Source organism: Colobus angolensis, unplaced genomic scaffold (assembly GCF_000951035.1).
Source record: "Colobus angolensis palliatus isolate OR3802 unplaced genomic scaffold, Cang.pa_1.0 Scaffold180, whole genome shotgun sequence".
NCBI lineage: Eukaryota > Metazoa > Chordata > Mammalia > Primates > Cercopithecidae > Colobus > Colobus angolensis.
Window position 1 is genome coordinate 2,878,872 of NW_012114933.1, and position 24,294 is coordinate 2,903,165.

General features: G+C 37.2%; 1 protein-coding gene across 1 annotated transcript in view; it reads left to right on the top strand.

Moving 5' to 3' along the window:
• The window catches only part of ITGA1 (integrin, alpha 1), a 166,007-nt gene that overhangs the window by 92,376 nt on the left and 49,337 nt on the right, over positions 1-24,294 (top strand). Inside the window, exons 7-12 of the mRNA XM_011939342.1 lie at positions 837-985; positions 6,808-6,958; positions 12,061-12,226; positions 15,806-15,879; positions 16,591-16,735; positions 23,712-23,857. Of these exons, the coding sequence (XP_011794732.1) occupies positions 837-985; positions 6,808-6,958; positions 12,061-12,226; positions 15,806-15,879; positions 16,591-16,735; positions 23,712-23,857 (831 nt within the window). The remainder of the gene's footprint in view (positions 1-836; positions 986-6,807; positions 6,959-12,060; positions 12,227-15,805; positions 15,880-16,590; positions 16,736-23,711; positions 23,858-24,294) is intronic.

The window sequence follows — 24,294 nt, forward strand, 5'->3', positions numbered from 1 at the left end:
ATATAGTCTGTGCACTAAAGGGAATGAAAGGAGGAAGGCGGTAGGAAAGGAAGACAACAAGGAAAGAAGGTGGAGTTGGGAAAGGCTGATTTGGGAGAAATGAGGCTTCTGCTAGGCTAGACAAAGCACACTGACCAAGTGTGTAACTCTGCAGGCTACATAACCTGCTTATTCCTCCAGCCTCATGGTGCCCTCTTCTTTCCTCACAGCCCTGGCCATGGCTCACTGTCTTTTTTTCCGTTCTTAGGGTAGATCTATCTCTTTCCCATCCTGGTCTTCTTCACATACAGTTTTCTCTGAACGGACGTTCTGCCATTCTAGCACCCACTCTTGCAGTCTCAGCTTCTGAGAGGCCTTCCCTGGGCTCCCATTTTCATTCTGGCCTCTAGATTATATTTGCTGATTAGGGATTTTCCAATACAGTCCTTTCAACAGTTTGCAATTGTTCATGTATTTGAATGATCACGTTTTTAATCTCTCTCTCCCTCTAGCTTAAGAGAAGCTTCATGAAGGCAGAGACCATATCAGTGTGTTTCATATTTTACATACCAAGGCCTATCAGAGTCACTCTGTAAAATCTGTTGAATTAGATAAACCAGTCATTTGAGAAGTTTAGTAACAGCATCACAGCATGTTTACTTTTGTTCTTTGGACTATGAACAGTCACAGAATGGCTATGCCTATTACTGTCAAAATAGAAGGATTTGTGTACTGATAGGTTTGCAAACTCATCTGAAACATGAAAATGTATTATATCTGATTCACATGCTTAAACTGAAGAAATCTGAACAGGAAATTTGTATTGATGTATAACTCACAGTGGCTTGGTATTTCAGGTTGGAATTGTACAGTATGGAGAAAACGTGACCCATGAGTTCAACCTCAATAAGTATTCTTCAACCGAAGAGGTACTTGTTGCAGCAAAGAAAATAGTCCAGAGAGGTGGCCGCCAGACTATGACAGCTCTTGGAATAGACACAGCAAGGTATATGGATAAAAAAATAAACTAAAGTAAAAGACTGCAAAAATAACTGCTCATGATTTAGCCCTTTGGCATATCAATTGAAAGTTTAATGTGACAATATTTAAAGCCATTTTGTTTAAAATGAGATTCAGAAGATTAGATAATGGTTACAAAATCAGATGTTTCTATAACACAATCTCACCATCCTTCTTATCTTTCTCTTCTTACAAGGATTTAATTGATAGAGAATCCATTTTAAAATATCACTGCATCTATAACTTCATATTCTTGGATACTAAGACAATATTAGGTAATATTTGTTTCATTTATTTTTTTGTTTTCAGCCTCTAGGAGTCTTAATCTAAAAGAAAGGATTAAAAATATGTCTACCTCTACTCAATATATATTTATATTCTAGATTGTCCATGTATTTTCGGTACTTGATTTACCGTTATTGAAGCTATCAGATAAGAGGTTTTAAGGGGCCAAATTAAATATTGTCTATTTGAAATCATTTTTAGTGCAAAGATTGAAAGAAATGGAAAGGATCTTATCATTTGTAATGCTCTCTTTCTCCTTTTTTTCTTTCTTTAGATTCCCTCCAATTTACAATCCTTCCTTTCTTCCATCTGCAGTTTTCTTTATGATGAACACATAACTCAGTCTGTGGTTGAATTTAATTTTAAAAGAACCAACTGAATTGTCCTCTCTTACAAATGTAGAACACTTTATTTCCTGTATGTTCTCTTATCTCATTTATTAAACTAGCAAACTTCTGAACAAATTCAAAACAATACAAAAATCACAGGAAATGTAATAAGTAATTTGACTAATGTTAAGAATCCTTCTGTTAAATGTCTTCAACTTCTGAACTCTCGCATCAGGTGGAAAGCTAATTTTCCATGCTCTCATTTCATCTGCCTGCTAAGATGAGTGTTTTAAGGAGGTTAAAAAAGTTAATAATGATCCTGCGAAGAATGGGATTCAAAATTTTAAAATTTCATGTGCAGCTTTTGCCTCATGAATGTTAGAAAGTCATGTGGTTCTAGTTATATGGGGCCCAAGAGAAAATAACCACAAACAGATGGAGGTAATTTGACATTTACCTAACTATTGGATCACCAATTTGCATACACAAAGAGTGCACATGTTTAGGTGTACTGAATGCACCCCTTTCAATAATTGATTAAATGTGATTGTGCATTCGAAGTAAGTCAAAGTGTTCTTTGAAACCTCTGAGCCTGTAGGGAGCTGTACATTTTCCAAAGGCAACCATTTAAGAATAAATACTCATCTTTGAAAACTAACTGAAGAAATATTCCGGTTGCTTTTGCTTCTGCATAAATACTGCTCTAAATACCATGTCCCTATATGTTTTTTGCCTCTGTGTTTCACAAAGGGTACAGCTGTGGGACTCAGAATTGATTGAATTTTGATTGTACATTAAAAGTCTGTAGTGACAGTACCAAGTATTTTTCTCCTACATTAATTACTTTTTCATGTTTAAGCACATTTTAATTGTTTTTTATCCCTTTCAGGCAGAGCCAGTTGCAAACAATATTTTTAATATTGTTAGAATTCTTTGCCTTCATTTTCAGTAACTCCCAGTTCAAATTTTCGTGTGTGTGTGTGTTCCCTTCTCCCTATCTCGAATTTTTACTTTTGTCAGTAAACTTACAGGATTTAATCATAAGGCCTGGATTCTCCTGTCTCAAAGAAAGGGACACTATTGGTATATTTTAATTTTTTAAAACATGCAGGAAAGTCAGTGCTTAGTGCCAAGAAAGGACACTGGATACTGGTACTTTGAGGACAAGGACAATTTGTTAAGGAATGTAGTTGAAACAGAAATGGTGTACTCAGGAGTTCTGCCAATGGCTAATCTTCCATTACGTAAAGCCAGCCCTGATTTTAGAACAGCCACATTTTATTTATGAAAGGCTTCTTAATCATCTCCTTCAGCTGATGTTCATTCAGTTGAGTTGTAACCTTGATATTTAGGAGAATTAGGAAGTTTTAGTGATCTAAGGAATTTGAATTTCAAAAATGATTGAATCTTATATGATATTCAAATACAAAGATCTGTTAAAGACTAATGTGTAACATCTGTTTTCACCTTTGTTTGTATATATTAAAAATTCAGAAAATCGTCTGGATGTGGTAGCTCATGCCTGTAATCCCAGCACTTTGGGAGGCCGAAGTGGCTGCATCACCTAAGGTCAGGGGTTCGAGACCAGCCTGGCCACCATGGTGAAACCCTGTCTCTACTAAAAATACAAAAAAAAAAAATTAACCGGGCGTGGTAGTGGGTGCCTGTAATCCCAGCTACTCAGGAGGTTGAGGCAGGAGAAGCACCTGAACCCGGGAGGCAGAGGCTGCAGTGAGCCGAGATCACGCCACTGCACTCCAGCCTGGGCAACAAGAGTGAAACTCTGCCTTAAAAAAAAAAAAAAGAAAAAGAAAAAAACCAGAAAATCCACTTGTATAGTATGTTAAAAATTATTCATGACATTTGTTAAAGATTGTAAGGAAGACATCACTCAAGAGGGACCTTTACAATGAAAGTATTGCAGTAGGGAAGAGAGATTGAGCTCAGCTTTGGCTACAGTGAGGACAAGTGGGCATTTGCAGTCAAGGAGCAGGGCAGGGATTGGAGGAAACATCACGGCTGGGGGATTCTTGCTAGACTGGCTCAACAGGATTCTTGCTGAAGGCAGATAAATAGCAGGAAAAGTAAAACTGTTTTTCTCTTTCTATGCTCTCAACACTTGACATATCACTTCTGATGCCAGATGTGTGGATTTTTTCCACATTGACCAGTTATCTGACATCAGCTGAGTGTTCCAGAATTCAATTCAGTTCTGACACCAACTAGAGTCTGTGCAGACCTCCCACAGATTAAGGGCTCAGTCCTTCAAGAATTCCCTCCAATTTAGAGCCAGAAGGTTTCCGGGTTACCCACAATTTGTCCAACGTGGCTACAAATTAGAGCCCCTACTTGGGTTTGATTATATGCTAAAGTGGATCACAGAACTCAGTAAAGTGTCTTACTTACTATTATTAGTTTATTATAAAAGGATATAACTCAGGAACAGCAAGAGATACGTAGTGCAAGCTATAAGGGAAAGGGGTCAGAGCTGCCATTCCCTCTCATGGTGTACCTCCTTCCACATGTTCAGCAACCTGGAAAACTTCTGAAACCTGTAGTTCAGAAATTTTTACAGAGGCTTGATCATAGGCATGATTGATTACTAACTGAGTTTCTAGCCCCTCACTTCTTCCTGGAGAATGAGAGCTGGGGCTGAACATTTCAAGCTTCTGATCATGGCCTGGTCCTTCTGGTGACCAACTCCCATTTAGGAGCCCACAAAGAGTTACCTCATTAGAACAAAAGATATTCCTATCACCCAGGAAATTCAACAGATTAGAATATCTATGTCAGAAACCCAGGTTAAAGGCCATATATTAGAACAAAAGATGCTCCTCACACCAGCATTGCTCAGGAAATTATAAGAGTTTTAGGAGTTCTGCACCAGAAACCAGAGGCAGAGACCAAATACATATTTATTATTTGTTAAAGGAAAATTTTAGACAAATTAAATTTGACAGAGTTTATTTGAGCAAAGAATGATTCATGAATCAGGCAGCACTCAGAACCATAAGAGGCTCGGAAAGATCCATGTTACTAGTGTGAGCAATAGGCTTTTATGGGCTGAATGCAAAATCAAATTAAAGAAATGACTTGATTGGCTACAGCTAGGCATTTAACTTATCTGGGTATGATCTGGTGGAAAGTCCCTAGTTAGAGGTTACTTGCCAGGTTCTGATTGGTAAAGTCTCTAGTTAGAAGTTAGTTGGCAGTTTCTAACTGGTAATGTTTAAGTTTTGTTTTACTGTTTACATTGAATTGGATTTTGGTTTGCTTACACAGGAACATAAGTCACAGGAGCTGTCTCAGCCTAATTGCTTATAAATTCAATTATTTTAAAAGATAATATCACAGAACAGGGTAATAAGATTTAGAGGGTGGGGAATGAGGAATGTGATCAGATAACAAGGATGAGGGATTTCCACTAAATTGATTAAGCCAGATTCTTGCTAAAACTGGACTAAGTGGGTAAAGAACACAGCCCAGGGTCAGAGCCCAGTCTAGAAGAAGACGTAAAGGAGCCTGACTCAGTTTTGGTCAAGGAGAGGGTCTTTGTCAAGTATAGAGGGCAGAGAGACATACTTACTCAAAGAAAGTAAAAAATTAGTACAACTGTATATCCTGTATATCCGACACTCAGAACTGACAGTTGTCAACATCTTGTCATATTTGCTTTAAGTCCTTTGAAGGGAAAAATAATCATATAGAATCCTTTTGCCCACTTCACCAGAATCCTCTCTTCCTGCTTAAAGATATCAATTATTGTATATTTACTGTGTATCTGTTGTGCAAACTCTTTGGAATGTTAGCTTAAGACAGGCCTTTCCTTGGCAAATCTATCCCTAATGACAGTAGTTTGTCTATAAAACCAAATATCTAAATGGACCGTTCAGTACAGTGATCGCTGTACTTTGTACCAGAATACTAGAAATATATGAAGTCCTTTCATTACTTTAGTCCTAAATAAAATATACTCATCTCTCCCAAGACTCCAACAAGAAAAGGTTTGAGTAAAAGGAAATAAAGGGGGAGGGGAGAAGTGTGTGTATATATTTATATAGAATACATAAAAGACAATAATTTTCCATTTCTCTGTCTTCTGTTTCTTTCCATACACGCTGTTTAATCAAATTGAAATTCGGTTTTTTTTCTGTTTGTTTGTTTTTGGTTTTTTTTTGAGACGGAGTCTCGCACTATCACCCAGGCTGGATTGCAGTGGCACGATCTCAGCTCACTGCAAGATCCACCTCCCGGGTTCACGCCATTCTCCTGCTTCAGCCTCCGGAGTAGCTGGGGCTACAGGCACCCGTCACCACGCCTGGCTAATTTTTTGTATTTTTAGTAGACAGGGGGTTTCACCGTGTTAGCCAGGATGGTCTCCATCTCCTGACCTCGTGATCCGCCCGCCGTGGCCTCCCTGAAATTTGGGTGTTTTTGCAGTAGGGTTATAGCATTTTCCCCTCCTCTCTATGCCATCTTCTCCCACCCTGCTCTCAGCAGCCTGTGTCCTAACACATAGTTCAGGCCAAATGTTTTGTAACTCCGCCAACCACTTTTTGACCCCTAAAACCCAACTGACTACTCCATGGACCCAGACCATCAGCATCTGCAGTCTTTTACTCCCATGTGAAAGACTGCAAATGTCCCTATATCCAGGACACTCTCAAGCCCTCACAGCCCCACTAATACTCTGTTCTCTCTCATCTCTCTTCCCCAGATTAGAGGATTTCCGAACCATTCTACAAATGTCAGAGTAGCTGTCGGGGAAGCGAAGTCTCAAGCGAAAGTTTCTGCTAGAAGCAGAAGAAAAGAGACCTGTCAAATGAGAGAAGGGGTGTTTACAGAGAAAGGAGCAGCTAGGGGAGTGTTTACAGATCTGGCCTTCTCTGACCCTGATGTATGCCTCAGTCACACCCTCCCTTTGAAATTTCCAAAGAATAAAATACTGGCGCCTTTTTATATATAGGATGTGTGGTGATTAGCAAAATGGAGACCTCTCCATCATCTGAAATAAATTAAAAACTCTTACAAACAAGACTCATCAAGCCTACCAGCTTGAATGATGGGCACTGATGCTAATTTTGGAGGGAAGCACCAGGCTACCTAGAGTAGTCAGTGTTTTTGTTTAGCTTTTTACTTTGTCTACTGTAAAGTGGTGTCTGGTCAACCTCTCTGTTGTTTGTGATTACTTCAGAAAGGAGGCATTCACGGAAGCCCGGGGTGCCCGAAGAGGAGTTAAAAAAGTCATGGTTATTGTGACGGATGGAGAGTCCCATGACAATCACCGACTGAAGAAGGTCATTCAAGACTGTGAAGATGAAAACATTCAACGGTTTTCCATAGCTGTAAGTGTGTTGCTAGAGATGTTTTCAAACTCTTGGGTGTAGAGAAGAGCTGTGTGCATTTTGGGGTCATTTTATGAAAGTCACACAAACCAGGTTGGAAAAGAGAAAGGTCTCCATTTGAAGGTAAGCCCTGTGAGGACAGACTTGGATCTTGCTCCCTCTGGGTCCTTAGTACCCAGCACAATGCCAGGCCAAACAGACACTCAACAAACAATCACTGAAACTGAGGAAGGAAGAAAATAAGGAAAGACGAAAAGAGGAAGAAGGAAGCAAAAACATAAGAAGGAAGGAAGGGTGAGAAAAAGAGGACTGAAAAAAAGAAGAGAAAAGGAGGAGAAGGAAAGGAAGGGAAGAGGGTGGGAAGGTGGGAAAAATGCCTTTGCCTTTTTAAATAAGAGAGAGGATTTGCTCGATATAACAAGAGCAGTGGCCACTGGGCTTCCCTTCCCATTCTGAGCAATTTTCAACTCTTTTTCATTACTTATCTTCCCCCATCACTTAGCTAAAGTGTGGGAAAGTGCCAGTTATCTCTGTTTAAATATTAATAAATTCTGATGTTTGACACTTGCTTTTCGGAAAAGTAGACAGGAATTGAATTTTTGGTTTCTGATGCAATTTGTAAGCTCCTGGTGTAGACCTTTCTACCTAAAATGTAGACATTCTATTGGGGAACAAGTGCTAAAATAAAAAAGTTGCCCAAATGGTGTGTCGATTACTTCAGAGCCAGCTCTAGTTTTCTTTAACAGTGTGCTTCTTCAAAGCAGCTTGAAGTTCTTCCCAAACATTAGTGCATTACTCCTGTAACCTCATTATTCCCGTAACTTCATGGAACAGTAGGTGAGGGAGCTGAGAAAGAGGCAAGGGCACCCAGTGTCTTGGTGGGTCCCAGACGACGGGGGCAGAGTTGGCTTAAAGTTCTCTGATGAGACATGTGGTATTTCCTCTGGGATAGTCACTGATACTCCCCAGGGAAAAGGATGAGCACCTTACTGAAGCAAAAGAAAAGAATCGAGAATAAATCCACCACTGCCTTCTCTCTAGTAAGGAACATTCAAAAGCCACTGCACTGCCTGCAAGATTCACTTTCTCACATTAACATTGAGTGTACATTATAGTATTTCAGTCATTGCTCTAAACCACTATCCATTTTTTTTAAACGGAGTCTCGCTCTGTCTCCCAGGATGGAGTGAAGTGGTACGATCCCAGCTCACTGCAACCTCCACCTCTCGGGATCAAGCAACTCTGCTGCCTCAGCCTCCCAAGTAGCTGGGACTACAGGTGCACACCACCACATTTGGCTAATTTTTATATTTTTAGTATAGATGGGGTTTCTCTATGCTGGTCAGGCTGGTCTTGAACTCCTGACCTCAGGGGATCCACCTGCCTTGACCTCCCAAAGTGCTGGGATTACAGGCGGGAGCCACCACACCCAGCCCACTATCCCTTTAATGATACAAATAAACAAATATTTTGTAGATCATAAACAGCAACGCTTTAAACAATAATTTTAGTTCTTTTCTAACTTTCTATAAGTGAAAAATCTGTATCTTTCTTAATCAAAATATCAGTCTTTTAATTTACCACTCTAAATCCAACTTTAAAAAACTACATGTAGATGTACAGTGGGGGTGAGCTACTCGGGTGGGTAGGGGGAGCCTCGGACCTGAAGGAAAGGGGTGGGGCAGCCCTCAACCCCGTTGCCCTTGTGCCCACTATCGTTCCAGACCACAGTGCAGAACCGTGGTCAGAAGGGTGTTTGAGGTCTGTTTTGTAACAAGACTTTGAAGGCAGCGCCATGGAACTCTTCATTTTTAATGATGCCAGACAAGGCTATTATTGGAAAAAGAAATGTGAAGTCAGAAAATCCCTATATCTTAATGGTCACTGGAGGCCAAGACTCTCCTGCTTCTTAGAGGATTTGGATATTCTAAAAAAAAAAAAAAAAAAATCAAGCAATACCAAAGGGCTCAGTGTCTTTCCTTCGTTTTTCGGATTCCAGGAGCATAGCCTTGAATTAATCCTGATCCTTGCTTTGTTCAGGCCACATTGTAATCATTTGTTGAAGTGTGACCCACTTTATTTGTTTCTCTGTTTAGAACTGTATCTGTGTATTTATTTTAATAATATTATAAGCATCCATGAACCTACCACCCAAATCGAGAGCTAGCTCTCTTTTTTGATAACTACATGTGAGCGCATTTACCACCTGCCTTCCTCCACTTGGGTAACCATCAGTCCACTTTCTACATTCCTCAACCCTTGCTCTACTTTTCAAAATAATATTTAGGCACTCATACATATCCAAAAAAAAAATTTTAAGAATATTTCATTGCTTTTAACATTATAAAAGGGGTGTAATGCTGTATATAATATTTTGGAACTTTTAAAACTTAATACTATGTTAAGATTCATCCGATTGTTGCATATCCATATAGTTCATTCTGCTTTTAAAAATTGAGGTGGTATTTACAATACAGTGAAATGCAAGATTTCAGTGTGAAAAGGGTGCATGAAGTGAACGATTTGGTGAGTTTTGGCAATTGTGTGCAACCACATAAGACCTTAATCAAGATATAGGGCAATTTCATCACTCCCAGAAAGTTTCCTGTGCTTTCTTTTTTAAAATTTGTTTTTAATTTTTATGGATACATGGTAGCTGTACATATTTACCTGGCCACTGATGTGACTTACCACTTATAGCTCACTTAGATTGCCAATTCTTGAATTTCAAATAAATAAAACTGTATAGTATGTGCTATGTGTTTAACTTTTCACTCAACATAATTATTGTTTGGGATATTTTGTGTACGGGGGTTCATTTTTTGTTATTGTTATCTATTTTATAGACCACAGTTTGTACTCTACTGTTTACAGATATTTTGCTCGTGTCCAGTTTGAGTTATTATTGTAAATAACAGTAATATAATAATATAAATTTTTTAGTGTTAAAAATTTATAGAATTTTAAAATTTTTATAAAAAAATAAAAACCAAAGTGATAATCTGCAGATAACGCTTGCAACTACAAATGTTAGGATAAAAACTAACTTTTTATTTATTACAAAAGTGATTTTCTATTATAAGGTTTTAAAAAATATATTGAAGCAAATATAAGGAAACAGTGTCCTAATATACAGAAATAAAAAATAAGAAATTATGATACACATTTTTTCACATTTTTTAATGCCCATGTAGTTATGTGATTTAAAAAATAGAATTAGGTCATATCTACATATTGAGGATTTTTAAACTTTTTTGCATGTTAAATTTTACATATTGTTTTAAAAATGTTTTCATTATCTTGAACATTTTTATATTAAAAACTAAGTTTTAACATAATAAGAAATTTTTACATTAAAAACTAATTTTTTTAGGCAGAAAAAGTACAAACCTTAACAAAGCTAATTAGTTGGACTTCATCAAAATGTAAAACTTCTACTCTTCAGATGACACTGTTGAGAATATGAAAAGACAATCCACAGGCAGGAAGAAAACATCTGCAAAACACATAAAGGACTTGCATCCAGACTATATACAGAACTCTTACAACACAATTAAGGGAAAATAAACGTCTCATTTTCTTTTAATGGGAAAAAGATTTGAACAGACACTAACTACACCAAAGAAGAAATGCTATAGCAAATAAGTGTATGAAAGAGTCTCAACATCATTAGTCATTAGAGAAATGCAAATTAAATAAGACACCACTACACACCAACACAATTGCTAAAACTAACAAGTGAACAACAACAACAAAAAAAAATGACAATAACAAGTATTGACAAGCATGCAAAGCAGCTGGATCTCTTATACATTTCTGATGGGAATAGTAAAATGGCAAAATGGGACAATTACTGTGGAAAGCAATTTGGCAATTTCTTATAAAGTTAATCATTCACTTATTACATGACCCAATACTTTCACTCCTAGTTCTTTCCTCAAGAGAAAATGAAATATATGTCTATTACAAAGACCTATTTGTGAATATTTACAGCAGCTTTATTCATAATATCTTGAAGCTGCAAACAACTCAAATGTTCTCATTAAATAAATTGTAGTGCATCCATACAATAGAATGCTACTCTGCAACAGAAAGGACCCAGCTACTGCTACATGCAGCAACACAGATGACTCTGAAAAGCATTGTGCAAAGTCACAGAAGCCAGACACAAATGCCTACATACTATATGATTCCTTAAATCTGAAGATCTGGAAAAATCAAAGCTGTAAGGACAGAAAATTGATTGGTGGTTGCCAGGGGTGGACGAAGGGAGGAAGGGATTGACTGTAGGGGCAGGAGGGAACTTTTTGGGGTGATGGAAATATTCTACATGATATGGCAGTAACACAACTATATTGGTTTGTCACACTCATAGAATTATACATCTAAAAAGGGTGAATTTTACTGTATATAATTTATTGCAATAAACGTTACCTTAAAAAAAACTAAATGTTTGAGAAAATCTGCTTGGACAGCTAAATAATTATAGTTAACTATCATATATAACTCCTGCTTCTCTCTCCGCTCTATAAAAAAGAATGTCCCTGTCTCCAGCATTTGGTTTCAAGCAAGAATATCTCAATTGTTTATTTTCTAGATTGCCAATTTAGATCACCACTTAGTCCAGTATGTGTTTAAAATATATATGTGCTGGACTGTGCCTTGGTAAGAGTTTCAGGAAGAATTGCTCATTCAAGAGCAGGCAACTCACTTGCTGATTGCCTTTGCCAGCAGATAATGACATCACTAGCTGGAATAATATCAAAAGACATTCAGAAACTATGAATATAACATTACTTTTGAACTGTCAGATTTTAAAAATACAGCTGTTAGTAACAGGGGTACAGAGTACAAGAGGAGAAATTTTCACACACATACACAATTGTCCTTTATATTTTTCTACACCAATTGTGGTGTTTATATAACAGTTAATATTAGAGAGTCTACAAATTTTGAAAATCACTCTTGCATAAATATGAAAGTACATAAAAATTCCATTATGCTAAGGTACTCTACCTGTTGTTTACTGACAAAATGCTTGCGATCCTTTATTTAACACATATAATTTAAAATATATTCTTGCTGTTCCTGTTGTGTCTTAGATTCTTGGCAGCTATAACCGAGGAAATTTAAGCACTGAAAAATTTGTGGAGGAAATAAAATCAATTGCAAGCGAACCCACTGAAAAACATTTCTTCAATGTCTCTGATGAATTGGCTCTAGTCACCATTGTTAAAACTCTGGGAGAAAGAATATTTGCCCTGGAAGGTATGTCTATTTATCTTATTGCTGCATGTTCTCTCTGCAGTTCAAAATCAATGTAACGGGATTTTTGTATTTATTCCTAACACATCAGTAATACATTTTTTTACTGTGTGCAATAGCTAGCATGGAACAATGCTCTTTTACATAAATCTGTCATTGAGACAGCGGTTTCTCAGAACCCTGTGTCTGCTAGAGGCTCTCTTTGTAACAGCACGGTAGGGCAGTGCTGATGGGACAGCCGATGAAGACAATGGTCAATGTCTATGTGCCAGGACAAAATGTTTCCATGTGCTTTATTCCTTTTCTGTAACATAGATTTATGAAATGAGGGTATTATCTCAGTTTTGGTTTTTTTAAAATTGTTTCTTCATTTCATATTGAGCTGCTACATACAAGAGTGCTCTTATGCAATAACTTCTTTGTTCATTTATTTTCTCTGTATTTTGTTCCTTGCCCATTTTAAAGGTCTTCATGGAATTCCACCTTAAAATCCATGGCAATGAAACATTGGTTCACTGTATTTGTCTAAATCATGTTACTTCTCTGCAGATTTTCCCTTGATTTTTCAATGGTGACTGGCTGTTAAGGATAACGAGTTATGGCATTCCCCATTCTGCCTTAGGTAGAGGATGTCAAGTAGCTAATTACTTTGGAACTAGATCTTTCCTAAAAAAAGCTTCAGAATTGTTTTGCCAGGCAAACTGGCAAAGCTTTTTTCTTCACATTCTTTAGTGATCTCTAGTCTCAGGGAACATGCGCCTTTTCTCCAACTAGGGAGAGAAACCACCAGAGAGTTCTTTTCCCCTTAGGCTACATCCAAATCCAGTTGATCCTGTCCTTGTGAGGACACACTAAAAGACTGTTATTTCTGCATCTTAAAAGCAGAAATTTAAAAGCACCTTCTTGGTCTCCCTGATATGCTTGATAATAGGAAACAGAAAGACAAAATGGGAATGAGACATAACTGAAGAAAGTGGACCATTTTGATGGAGCATCAAGGGACTGGGAAAATGCAGAAAAATGAGTCTATGAAAATGTATAGAAAGGAAAGAAGATTATTTAGAGTTGTGGCTTTCAAACTTTTTTTGAGTGTGACTCACAATAATAACTACATGTTGCCTTTTGACCCAGTGCACATAAATATATACATATAAAAATAAGGCAAAGTTTCACAAGATCATTCTTATTATGTGTGATGCACTGTGATGGCTTCTCATCTCTTCCATTCTACCCTAATCTCTTTCAATGAAAAAAAATGCTGGCTATACTCAGTCTGTTGATTTCATGACTGGGTCACAATCCGTGCTTAGAACATTTGATTTAGAGGTGATAGGAATCTACCGCCCAGCCAGACTGAATTTCTCTGCCTCCCTTTTCCCCTGGCCTCTTTCCCCTGTGCCTTTAGAAACAGAACACTCTAATTGTTTATGAGTCTGGAGTTACAGCTGCTTCTGAAGAACTCAGCTGTCTTGTGCTCTGTGTACAAGTCATTTTTAAGTGGCTTTGGTCTCTCAACAGCTATCCCGGTGTCATTTACCAATAAACCAGATTATGAACTTGGCTGGCCTTAAGGAAAATACATAAGGTCTTCCAACTCATTGTGTACTTTTATTTTTAATAACATGGGCTAAGATATGATAGAAACAATCTGTAAAAATAATTTAAAAGAAAAGTTACATAGTTACATTTGATAGTTCAACAGAATACAGTGTCATTTCTAAATCTCCTCTTAAATAAGCAAGTAATCTAAGACTGGCAGAAAAGAAGCCCACATCAGCTGGGGGAGGGGGAAATCAATGATCTGAAATGACATTTCAGATTGTTTCTAATCTGACTACACCATGGGTTAAAGGTGACATGTTGAAGAGCCCAAACACTCCAAGAAGTCTCTATATTTAAATATGACATCATTTTATAAGGAACTTTACAGATTAAAAATGTCTTCTGTATCATCTTTGTTGCTACACTACACCAAAAGCAGTGTTTTGACTAGATTATTTCTTATTTTTTTCATGAGATTTTTACTTTATTTCCTTGGTGCTTGGGAAATCTCCATTTCCTGTCAGCATATATCTTAAGATGACAAATAGCTGTGATTAAGAAATTTCTGCTTGTCAAGGACAGTGCCATCTATTGAGGCAAGTATGCCAAGAACTTGCCTAGTACATCAGAAAATGATCTACTGTCTCCATTTCCCATTGAGCATTGGGAGAAAATGCCAACATTTCTAACCAGAGGCTGCACAGTGGTTAGAGGGGCTGGCCCAAACACCCATGAACAGTCCAGGGAGGAGTTTGCAACAAGAAGCCCAGGAGAATATAGTGGCCTATTACCATGATGCCACTGCAGCAGGAAGAACTTCACATAGCTTCCTTCTGTCTGTTCTCAGCTGTAGACAGAATAACAGCAGGGCAGGTGCTGGATATAATGCAGGCTTTTGTTGCTGCATTCTTACTGATCTTGCAGATAAGTGAGAGAACCCCTGAAAGCATTGTGGACTGAAAATACATGTTTAAATTAAAGTTAAAGTGCATCTCAGTCATTTAAATTACAGGGCAATTCATACAGGAGATTAAAATGATATATTGTAATTATTGATTGCCCTATTTAATCTAGTCCTACAAAGGTAATTACTGATGTATTTGTTCACAATTTTATCCATGTAAATAACTAACAAATACAGTTACCTTCACAAATTTGATTATTCTCTTGCCTCAACGAAAGGGCAGACTGACTTTCTTAAGTGCTATTTTTAACTTATCTGCAAGACCAAATAAATCAGTAACCCCTAGTGCAAGCAAATAAATCAACATTCCATCAACTCCCTCAGGAAATTGTGGCTTTGGGTTTGTGAATATTTTGAGAATAACTTGAGAGAAGCAGACTGCCATAAAATGCTCTGAGTTATCTCTGCATTTCAGTAAAGAGCTTCAAAATGGCTACAGGATCTTCTAAATATATAGGATTGAAAGACATGTGGGCAGCCCTATCCAAAGACCCCTCCTGATCTGTGAGTGACACTTACCAGCAGTAATTAGAGCAAATAAATGCATACTAAAATACCTAAACCCTTTATCACTCAATGAAACTCTGACAGGATCTATGGCCTGAATATGGGTGGAACGGTTGGAGCTGAGAAACCTCCTCAAACATGTCAATGAAATTTTTTTCAGTCCCGTAACATATAAAGGGAATTTCTTGGCAGTGTTCCCAAGGCATGGATTTGGATAGGAATTTCCTCCTGTAGTACATCCAACTTGAACCATGTGGACCCAAAGCACCATAGGATCCACAACATGCTACAGTATAAGAATGAAGATTTCTCAACCCCTCCCCAGCAAGGACAGGGCCGCTAATGAGCAAGAATTTGAGACATGAGCCCTTTGACTATCTTTCTCTGTCTTCTACCCAGGCCTACCTAGAAATTTTGAGTTGAGAACTGTATGGCTGAAAATGCCCTAAAATGTTTGAAGTTCTGGTTGGTAAGACCACAAGCCCTACCAGGTATCAGTATTCTGCAAGTCAGTAGTGCATGAAAAGGCATTTTTTACTTATTTACAGTGATATTTTCTTATGTTATAGCTACAGCTGACCAGTCAGCAGCTTCATTTGAAATGGAAATGTCTCAGACTGGCTTCAGTGCTCATTATTCACAGGTATGTTGACCAGTTTGTGGAAAATGAAATATATGTTTGCAAGACTTCCTTTCCCAAAACCAACATCTAGCCATCAATACTGTAAGTACAACGTGCAGTTCATAGCTTAAACAATTATGCAGGCTATGATGATGTTTGCTAATTCAAACAGGAAAATGTCGTTTCACAAGCTTCTTATTAGAAAAACATGTTCTCTCACACAGCTCATTGTGTTGTATTAATAGTTGTGAATCAGATCGTGTGAGCTGTGCCTTGTAATTATGTATCTGTCTAAATGAAATAATTTAACATATTTGCTACAGATGTGGAAATTTTTCCACAGTGTCAAGGAATTCAAGGGTCTTATTACAATTCCATGTTCAAGACCTACGATTCTTGGCACCCAGAATAAAGTAGAAAGGCGAGATTTAAAAATATGTCATTTGCAGGTAATGAAAGAAATGGCATAATGGTCCTTGCAAAAGAATATGGACATTTTTATGTGCAATTTTACTGTATAACTTGGGCAAGTTTTTTGTGCCTCGATTTCCTTTTCTGTAAAACAGGTATGGTAACAATAGCATCTAGCCCATAGAGTTATCATGAGGATTATATGAGCTAATAAATGTGAAGCACTTTGGATGGTATACCTATACACATTGTTAATGGTGTTTAAGTGTTTCCCCTTATTATTTTTATTAAATATAATTATCTTATCTGTTTGCATGTAAGGACTGGGTCATGCTTGGAGCAGTAGGAGCCTATGATTGGAATGGAACAGTTGTCATGCAGAAGGCTAGTGAAATCATCATCCCTCGAAACACAACCTTTAATGTTGAGTCTACCAAAAAGAATGAACCGCTTGCTTCTTATTTAGGTAAGGTTTGGATATAATTATAAAAGAGTTGTCTTACTTTTCAATTTTTTACCTTTAGCATTATTTGCTTATGTTTCTATAGGCTTGCAACCATATAGCAAGATTATTTCAATGAGTCGGGTATTTTTCAGAACCCATGCAAAGTTTCAGGCCTCTGAGCAGCTTTAGTTAGTCAAAATGACACACATGGAAGACATTGTTTGTTAGTAGGGCTATCTAATGCAGGGAATGGTTTCAGATGATATGTGCCCTTTCTGATATGTTCAGTTTCTCTGTAACTGGTATCAATTTTAACTTCAAGAAGAGCTTTGAACCTGTGGACCAGAAATGAGAGTAGAAAAAGAAACCTCAACTTCTCCTATATCCTGAAAACCAAACTTGCGTATTGTCTTAAATGTCTCCTATCATTAATTTCTCTCTATAGGTCCTAATTTTGGAAAAGAAAAATGTATTTTGTCATGTAACTTCTTCTTTAATAGCTCCATTCACAATCAGACAAATATTGAACTTAAACCCAGTGATGTAACATGATCTTGTTTCCCTGTGTCTTGCCAGAAATGAGGAGGTATGTGTCTGGTACCATTTTATTTGGGATCTATACCAAGCTGAGCAATGCCTAGGGGATGCCAGGGAACTGTCCCATCACTGAACAAAGATCTCTGTGAACAATTGGGAGGACCTAGAATAGAAAGGACCATCAGGATATGGATTCCCAGCTCTTACTCACTCAACAAATATTTGGGGGCTCCTCTTTTGCCCCAGGCATTGATCTTAGTGCTGGGGATGCAGTGATAAAGAAAAAGAATCCCTTGGCCTGGAAGCATTCAGTTTCACATGTTAGCATTCCTCTCTGGGATCTTTCTGTCCCAAAGCCAAGTCTTTTTCTCTCTGTCCCAGTTGTTTTCTATTTTACCAGGAAGGTGGCCTGTCTTTACTGCGGTGTTTATACATCTCCTTATTTAAGGACACCTATTAAAGCTGTAGAGGCAGCAGGACTTAAGAAGAATAAAAGGACTATAGTTTTAGATGACTAAAAATATAACAGTCAACAGCAGCTACACTGTGACTGCTAAAATCTCTTAAGACATGTAGAACTGCATGAATGAAAGTCTACTCTGTTTCTCATAGAAATCCTATTACATTCCACTCTGGTCAGCCAATAGCTAGAGTATCTTGTTGTTCTAAGTATCACATACTAGAGGGAGAAAAGGACAAACTAGGATGTGCCAGTAAAAGATTACATAGAGAAGTCAGCTCCAGAAGCAATTCCTTGCTACAAGTCTCACTCTCTCCAAAACTTAAAGAAATTGAAAGTTAGAAAACAAAGTGTGCATTGCATGTCTTTTAAGTATTTGGAGGATTGTGATATAAAATATAGGGGTTAGGCTTAAAATTCATTGCAAATTTCAGCATTAAAAGAGATCCTGTGGAGCATGTAGTCTTAGTTTCCAATTGAGAAACTGATAGAACAATTGTGTCCCAGCTGCCTATGACAGGTGTGAAACCACAATTGAGACTTCCTGATTCTTATGTCAGTGTTCATATCACGATATTGAAATAACTGATTCTAGGTTGATTAAGACAGCACTGCACAAATACTGAGTACCAGCAATGTGCCAAACACTGAGTTTATAGAGAATAAGAAGATAGATGAGGCAGGTCAATTCCTACATTCATAAATCTTACTTTTTTGGGTGAGAGACAATAATGGAACAAGCAATCACTATCAGTATGATATGTGCTATGACACAGAATATCTAAAAAAAGAGGGCTGGGGATTAGATTAGATATCTTCTAAAAGTTCGCTACATCCTAAGGTTCTATGAGACTGTTTACGTGAAATACCTTGGAATCAAGAAGCAGCTTAACCTGAGACTTCTTTGTATTCTATATAGAATAAATATAGAACATTTATCTTCCTATATAATGGATGACATATAAATTAGTAAAACTAAAATATTCATACCACATTTATACAGAAATTTTACTTCTGTGGACCTAACCTAAGGAAAAAAATCCAATATTTAAGAATGCCAAGTGAACAGTTATTTCCATTGTATTATTATTTATGGTATTGAGGGAAATGCCATTATCCTAAATGCCCCAAAATATGCAGATAGTTAAGTAAATAGTAAATCTACTTAACGCATATTGTACACTCATAAAAATAAAAATTATAAAGCTGCTGATACTAAAGACTTGAAGCAGTTATGGTACAAGATGTACAATTAGCGATAGCCATGAGGTCATAGAGACTTGAGTTTGTTTTCTGATTCTGCCCCTGGCTACGGCTTTAGGGAAATTACTTTCCTGCTGAAAGCCTCAATCTTACTATTTCTAAACTGGAAATAATTACACCATATATACCATTTGGATTGTTAGATTAAGTAATGACTATATTTAGTACTGTGCCTGACATAATCAATCAATGGGTGTTGTCTATTATTTTATTATGTAAATGTTATTTTGTATTTTTTATTATGTAATGTTATATAATAAACATTCCTCTTATTAGTATTGTGGTAGGCAGAATAATTATCCCCAAAGATGTCCATGTGCTAATCCCTGGACCCATGAATAGGTTACTTTGCATGGCAAAAGGGACTTTTCAGACATGATGAAATTAAGGATCCCGAGATGGGAAGATTATCCTCAGATATCTGGCTGGACCTGATATAATCAAGCATTCTAAAAATCAGAGGACCTCTCCTGGATGTGGACAGAGGGAGACAGAACTATGGGAAAATGGTCAGAGAGATGCAATGTTGTTGGCTTTAAAGATGGAGGGGGGCCACAAGCCAAAAACTGTGGATGGCTCCAGTGCCACAAAGGGCAAGAAAATGGATTCTCTTTGATAGGCTCCCGAAAGGAACACTGACCTGCCAATATTCTGATGTTTAGTCCAGGAAGCTCTATGCCAGACTTCTAATATACAGAATTGTAAGATAATAAGTTATGATGCTTTAAGCCACCAAGTTTTTAGTAATTTGTTACAGCAGCAATAGAAAACTCATACATAATACAAAATAATAATAGTAGCTGACCTTAGTACTATTACTAGTACGTATTGAGTATTTACAAAATTAAAGACACTGTGTGAAGTCCACAAAGATGTGTGTGATATTGTTGCCACTCTTAGGAAGCCCACATATTTTAATTGACAGCACTGTATTTTTTGGTATTCTTAATTATATGTGATTAAATTCCTTTAAAATAAATAAACTTTTAAGGATCCTAAGTTTGTCATTCCCAAAAAGCTTTGGTTAAACGTTGCTTAAAGCAGACTTGGATAATTCAAATTAAAGATGCCACTGTAAGTGAGAAAATATGAAAAGAATCATTTCTGACCACAGTATTTATAATATATGACTTCTCTCTGTCCAAAAAGGAAATTTTTGGATATGTTTTCTACAGTGTGCTGAGATTTTCTTTTCTGTTTCAGAAATTATTTCATTGGCTTGCTCACAAGTAAGGGTATATGACGTTTTGCCAACATAAAGTCTAATACATGTAGGATTTCTTTCAAAATAGAAAAGCATCCAAAAGGCAGGACAAATACCTTGGGTTTTTTTTCACCCAAAATAATATTCTAAATCTGAAATGAAGTTTTCAAAATGTTTCTTTGTGGGGGTCACAAATTGAGAAGAGACTGAACGTATTTTTTGGTAAATCTGTGTGGACTGCAAGATGTAGGACTATGAAAAATCTTATGAAGGAAGCAGAGAGGCAGAGGCTCTTTTAGAAAAATCCTATGCTTATCAATGATGGCCAGTTAGCTGTCAAAGTCTGTCTCAGGACATAATCGTACCCCTATCTTTCTATTACCCAAACTTCCTTCTGCCAATACAGGCATTGCAAGTGGATTTGGTGGTGAGAATACAGCTGGGATTATGTTCCCCCGCCTCCTCCACCCACAGTTTGCTGAATTCTATTCCTGCCAACAGCTCCCAAAGGGGAAGGAAAGATGTGAGGCAATGTCATGGCATCAAGACAGATCATACCTGTTTCCCATTACCTCACTAGATCCTGGCCCTTTACCCCAGAAGTGAATTAATGAGAGCTGACAGAATTCATTATTCATAAATTCATGCAAAGGGCTATGCCACCCATTTTGGCCTTTTCTTCCTCTTTTTTTTCTCTTAATTTGAGTCAGAGTTTCTCTCTTATTGCCCAGGCTGGAGTGCAGTGGCACGATCTCTGCTCATTGCAACCTCCACCTCCTGCGTTCAAGTGATTCTCCTGCCTCAGCCTCCCGAGTAACTGGGATTACAGGCACCTGCCACCATCCCCTGGCTAAGTTTTTGTATTTTTGGTAGAGACCGGTTTTCATCATGTTGGCCAGACTGGTCTCGAACTCCTGACCTCAGATGATCCACCAGCCTCGGCCTCCAAAAGTTCTGGGATTACAGGCGTGAACCACCGCGCCCAGCCCTTTTCGTCCATCTTATTCTTTTCTTTTTCAGGAAACACTGCTAAGCTTAAATGTTTATAATTATTTTCCTTCTACTAAATTTAGGCTTTACTTGGCTCTGGCTCTCTTTTTCTTTTCTTCTTTCTTGTCTTTAGACACCCAAGCCTCAATTAGAAACTATGCTAACTGTCCCTGAGATTATTTCAACTAATATTTTTATTTATGAAGTATAAGTCATCAAAGAGAGTTAACTAAATAATCTCACAACTCCTAGCCTCAAACACAATTTTCAACTTATTTTTAAAAGAGGCCTTTTATCAAGTTACATTCACAGCTCTGCAAATTACACACACACACACACACACACACACGTACTAACACTCTCATTCTACTCCCTTCTTTATAGTTCTTAGTAGAGTGGCATGAAATAAAATGGCCTTCATTTTGCACATTCTTCTTTTCCATTTTATGTATGTATAAACATGGCCTGAAAGATTCATTTTAAAACAATATTGTTGTTAGTAATATAAACATATAACACATTACATGTTTGAAAAAATATTTTAGATTCTATTATGTATAATAATAAAAAAAACCCTCAAAGAAAGATGAAGGAATGAGAATGTGAGGAATATTCATAAAGGATAATATGTGTGAGTAACTGAGTTCCTTTAGCACTTGTAAGAATAAACGTATTGTATAAAAACTTTTTTTCCTTTTTAACACTTTTGGAAGAAAATCAAACGTACTTGATAGTAAAATACTTGGTAAGTGAGTTAGAAAATGATATTTTTCTCAGTGCAAAGTGCTATTCTGTAGCATTTTGAAAAATAATCTTACTTCTGCTGCACTGAAGAAATCTGGTTATTAGAAGAGTTATTCCTTTTATAAAATCAAAATCTGCATGTGGTAATTTTATTCGTTGATGTCGCTGTGTTCCCAAAACACAAAGAACAAATCTGATTTTTCACTCAAAAATTAATCTTAAAGACACAATTTATGCTCTTCCTGTAAGCAGCCTGAGATGATCTCTTAAAATGGTTTACTATTCACTTGACCCAGAACAACCCAAAAAATTATGCAAATCAAGAGATTCAAATCTTCATGTTCACTTTAAGAACATCCATGAAAATACCCAGGCAATCAGGAGTGTGTATATCTGAAAAGCCAGCAAGTATCTGAAAGATGTGACTTTCCAGGAGCAGTGTGTGCTGTTCCATCATTGCAATGGTGGAGTTGGTAGATGTGCCCGAAGCCAAACAGTGGAGCTGGACAGAGGGTTTACGGCCCCAAAACAGTGCTGAAAGTTTGTTGCACATGCTTAAAAATATGAAAAGCAGTGCTGATCTTAAAGGTTTGTATGTAGATTCTCTTGATCATTGTGTACATCTAGGTGGGTGAAGCACACAAGATGCACTGGCTCTATTTGCAGGGCTCATGGTCAGATTAACCCACATGTGACCTCCACCCCCACTGTCGCACCCACCGCACTGAGATGATGCTAACTGAAATAGAACAGATTTTTCTAAACCAGAGGAGGAGGTTGTGCAGAAGAGGAAGGTATTCCAGAAGAAACTGAAGAAACAAAATGAATGACCGAGGAATAACTTCAGTATAAAATATATGTAAATAAAATCAAAAGTAGAAAAAAGACAATTCAAAATTTTAAAGAGCATGGAAGCTCAATTAAAAAGAGGAAAGATCAGATATGTGAAAAACGATTCAAGCTCTCTGTTGAATAAAGTCACATTAAAATCACAGCAAGGTACTGTTGTTAGACAATGTTTAACACCTATTAAAACATACACAAATGTAAATAATAGTGATGATACACAAAGCCTGGGACAGTTTCATGAAATTGTCTTTCATATGACTGTTCATAGAACAAAGTAGTACAAATTTTCTGGAAACAATTTTCTAGACACTATAAGAACCATTAAAAACTTGATCCAGTCATCTATTCCTTAAAATTTACTGTCAGAAAGTCCAGAAGTGGGACAAATTTAATTGTGCCAAGGTGTCTTTGAAATCTGAAGTATAATACCAAAAATATTTAAACCACCTGAATTCCAGTGTTTTATTGGGAAATGCTCATGTAAATAAATGTAATGTCTTTATGCTTTAACCAAGAGAAATCATCTTCAATTATTTAAAATTATAATTTAAAAAGCTAGTAGCAGCACAGAAAAAGTTTACATTTTCTCTGATCCAATTATATAAAAAGTATTAAATTCTGTAGTGCAGACACATATATCGATTTATTATAAAATGGGGTGGGGATGTGCAATTTCTGTGTGTGTGGCATCATTATTGTATCATTTGTGATTTTAAATAATGAAAAACTCAAATTGGGGGAAAATAGATTCTCCGGAGAAAGCAATTGTGGTAGGTAGAGAGCACATTAAAAGCCTCCACCAGAGCAAATTCTTACATGCACTGAAGAAAAAATATTACTTTCAAAATATAACCATATAAAAATGATTCTCTTGGTCATTTAGAGTTTTAATTTATTACATGAAGACTTTAAGGGTCCAGGTGGTATATCTGGAATCTTTCTTTTATTAGGTTACACTGTAAACTGTGCTACTGCTTCTTCTGGAGATGTGCTCTATATTGCTGGACAGCCTCGGTACAATCATACAGGCCAGGTCATTATCTACAGGATGGAAGATGGAAACATCAAAATTCTCCAGACACTCAGTGGAGAACAGGTAAACTTGAAAAATATTGTTTTATTTAAATTAATCTATTCATACTCTATGTATGTTTACTGTCTATTGTCCTAAACTTTTAAAAATGCATTATCCACATATTCAGTAACAACTGGGATAATGTTAGGTTCTTTGGAAGGATGTATAGTGCCTGTATCTTTGTCTTCATGTTGGATAGGGGTGGAGGTAAGATGGGCGTGGTGGCTCACACCTATAATCCCAGCACTTTGGGAGGCTGAGGCGGGCAGATTACCTGAGGTCAGGAGTTTGAGACCAGCCTGACCAACATGGAGAAACCAAACTCTACTAAACAGCCTGGCCAACACGGAGAAAAAAACTCTACTAAAAATACAAAATTAGCCAGTCGTGGTGGCACATGCCCGTAATCCCAGTTACTAGGGAGGCTGAGGCAGGAGAATCGCTTGAACCTGGGAGGT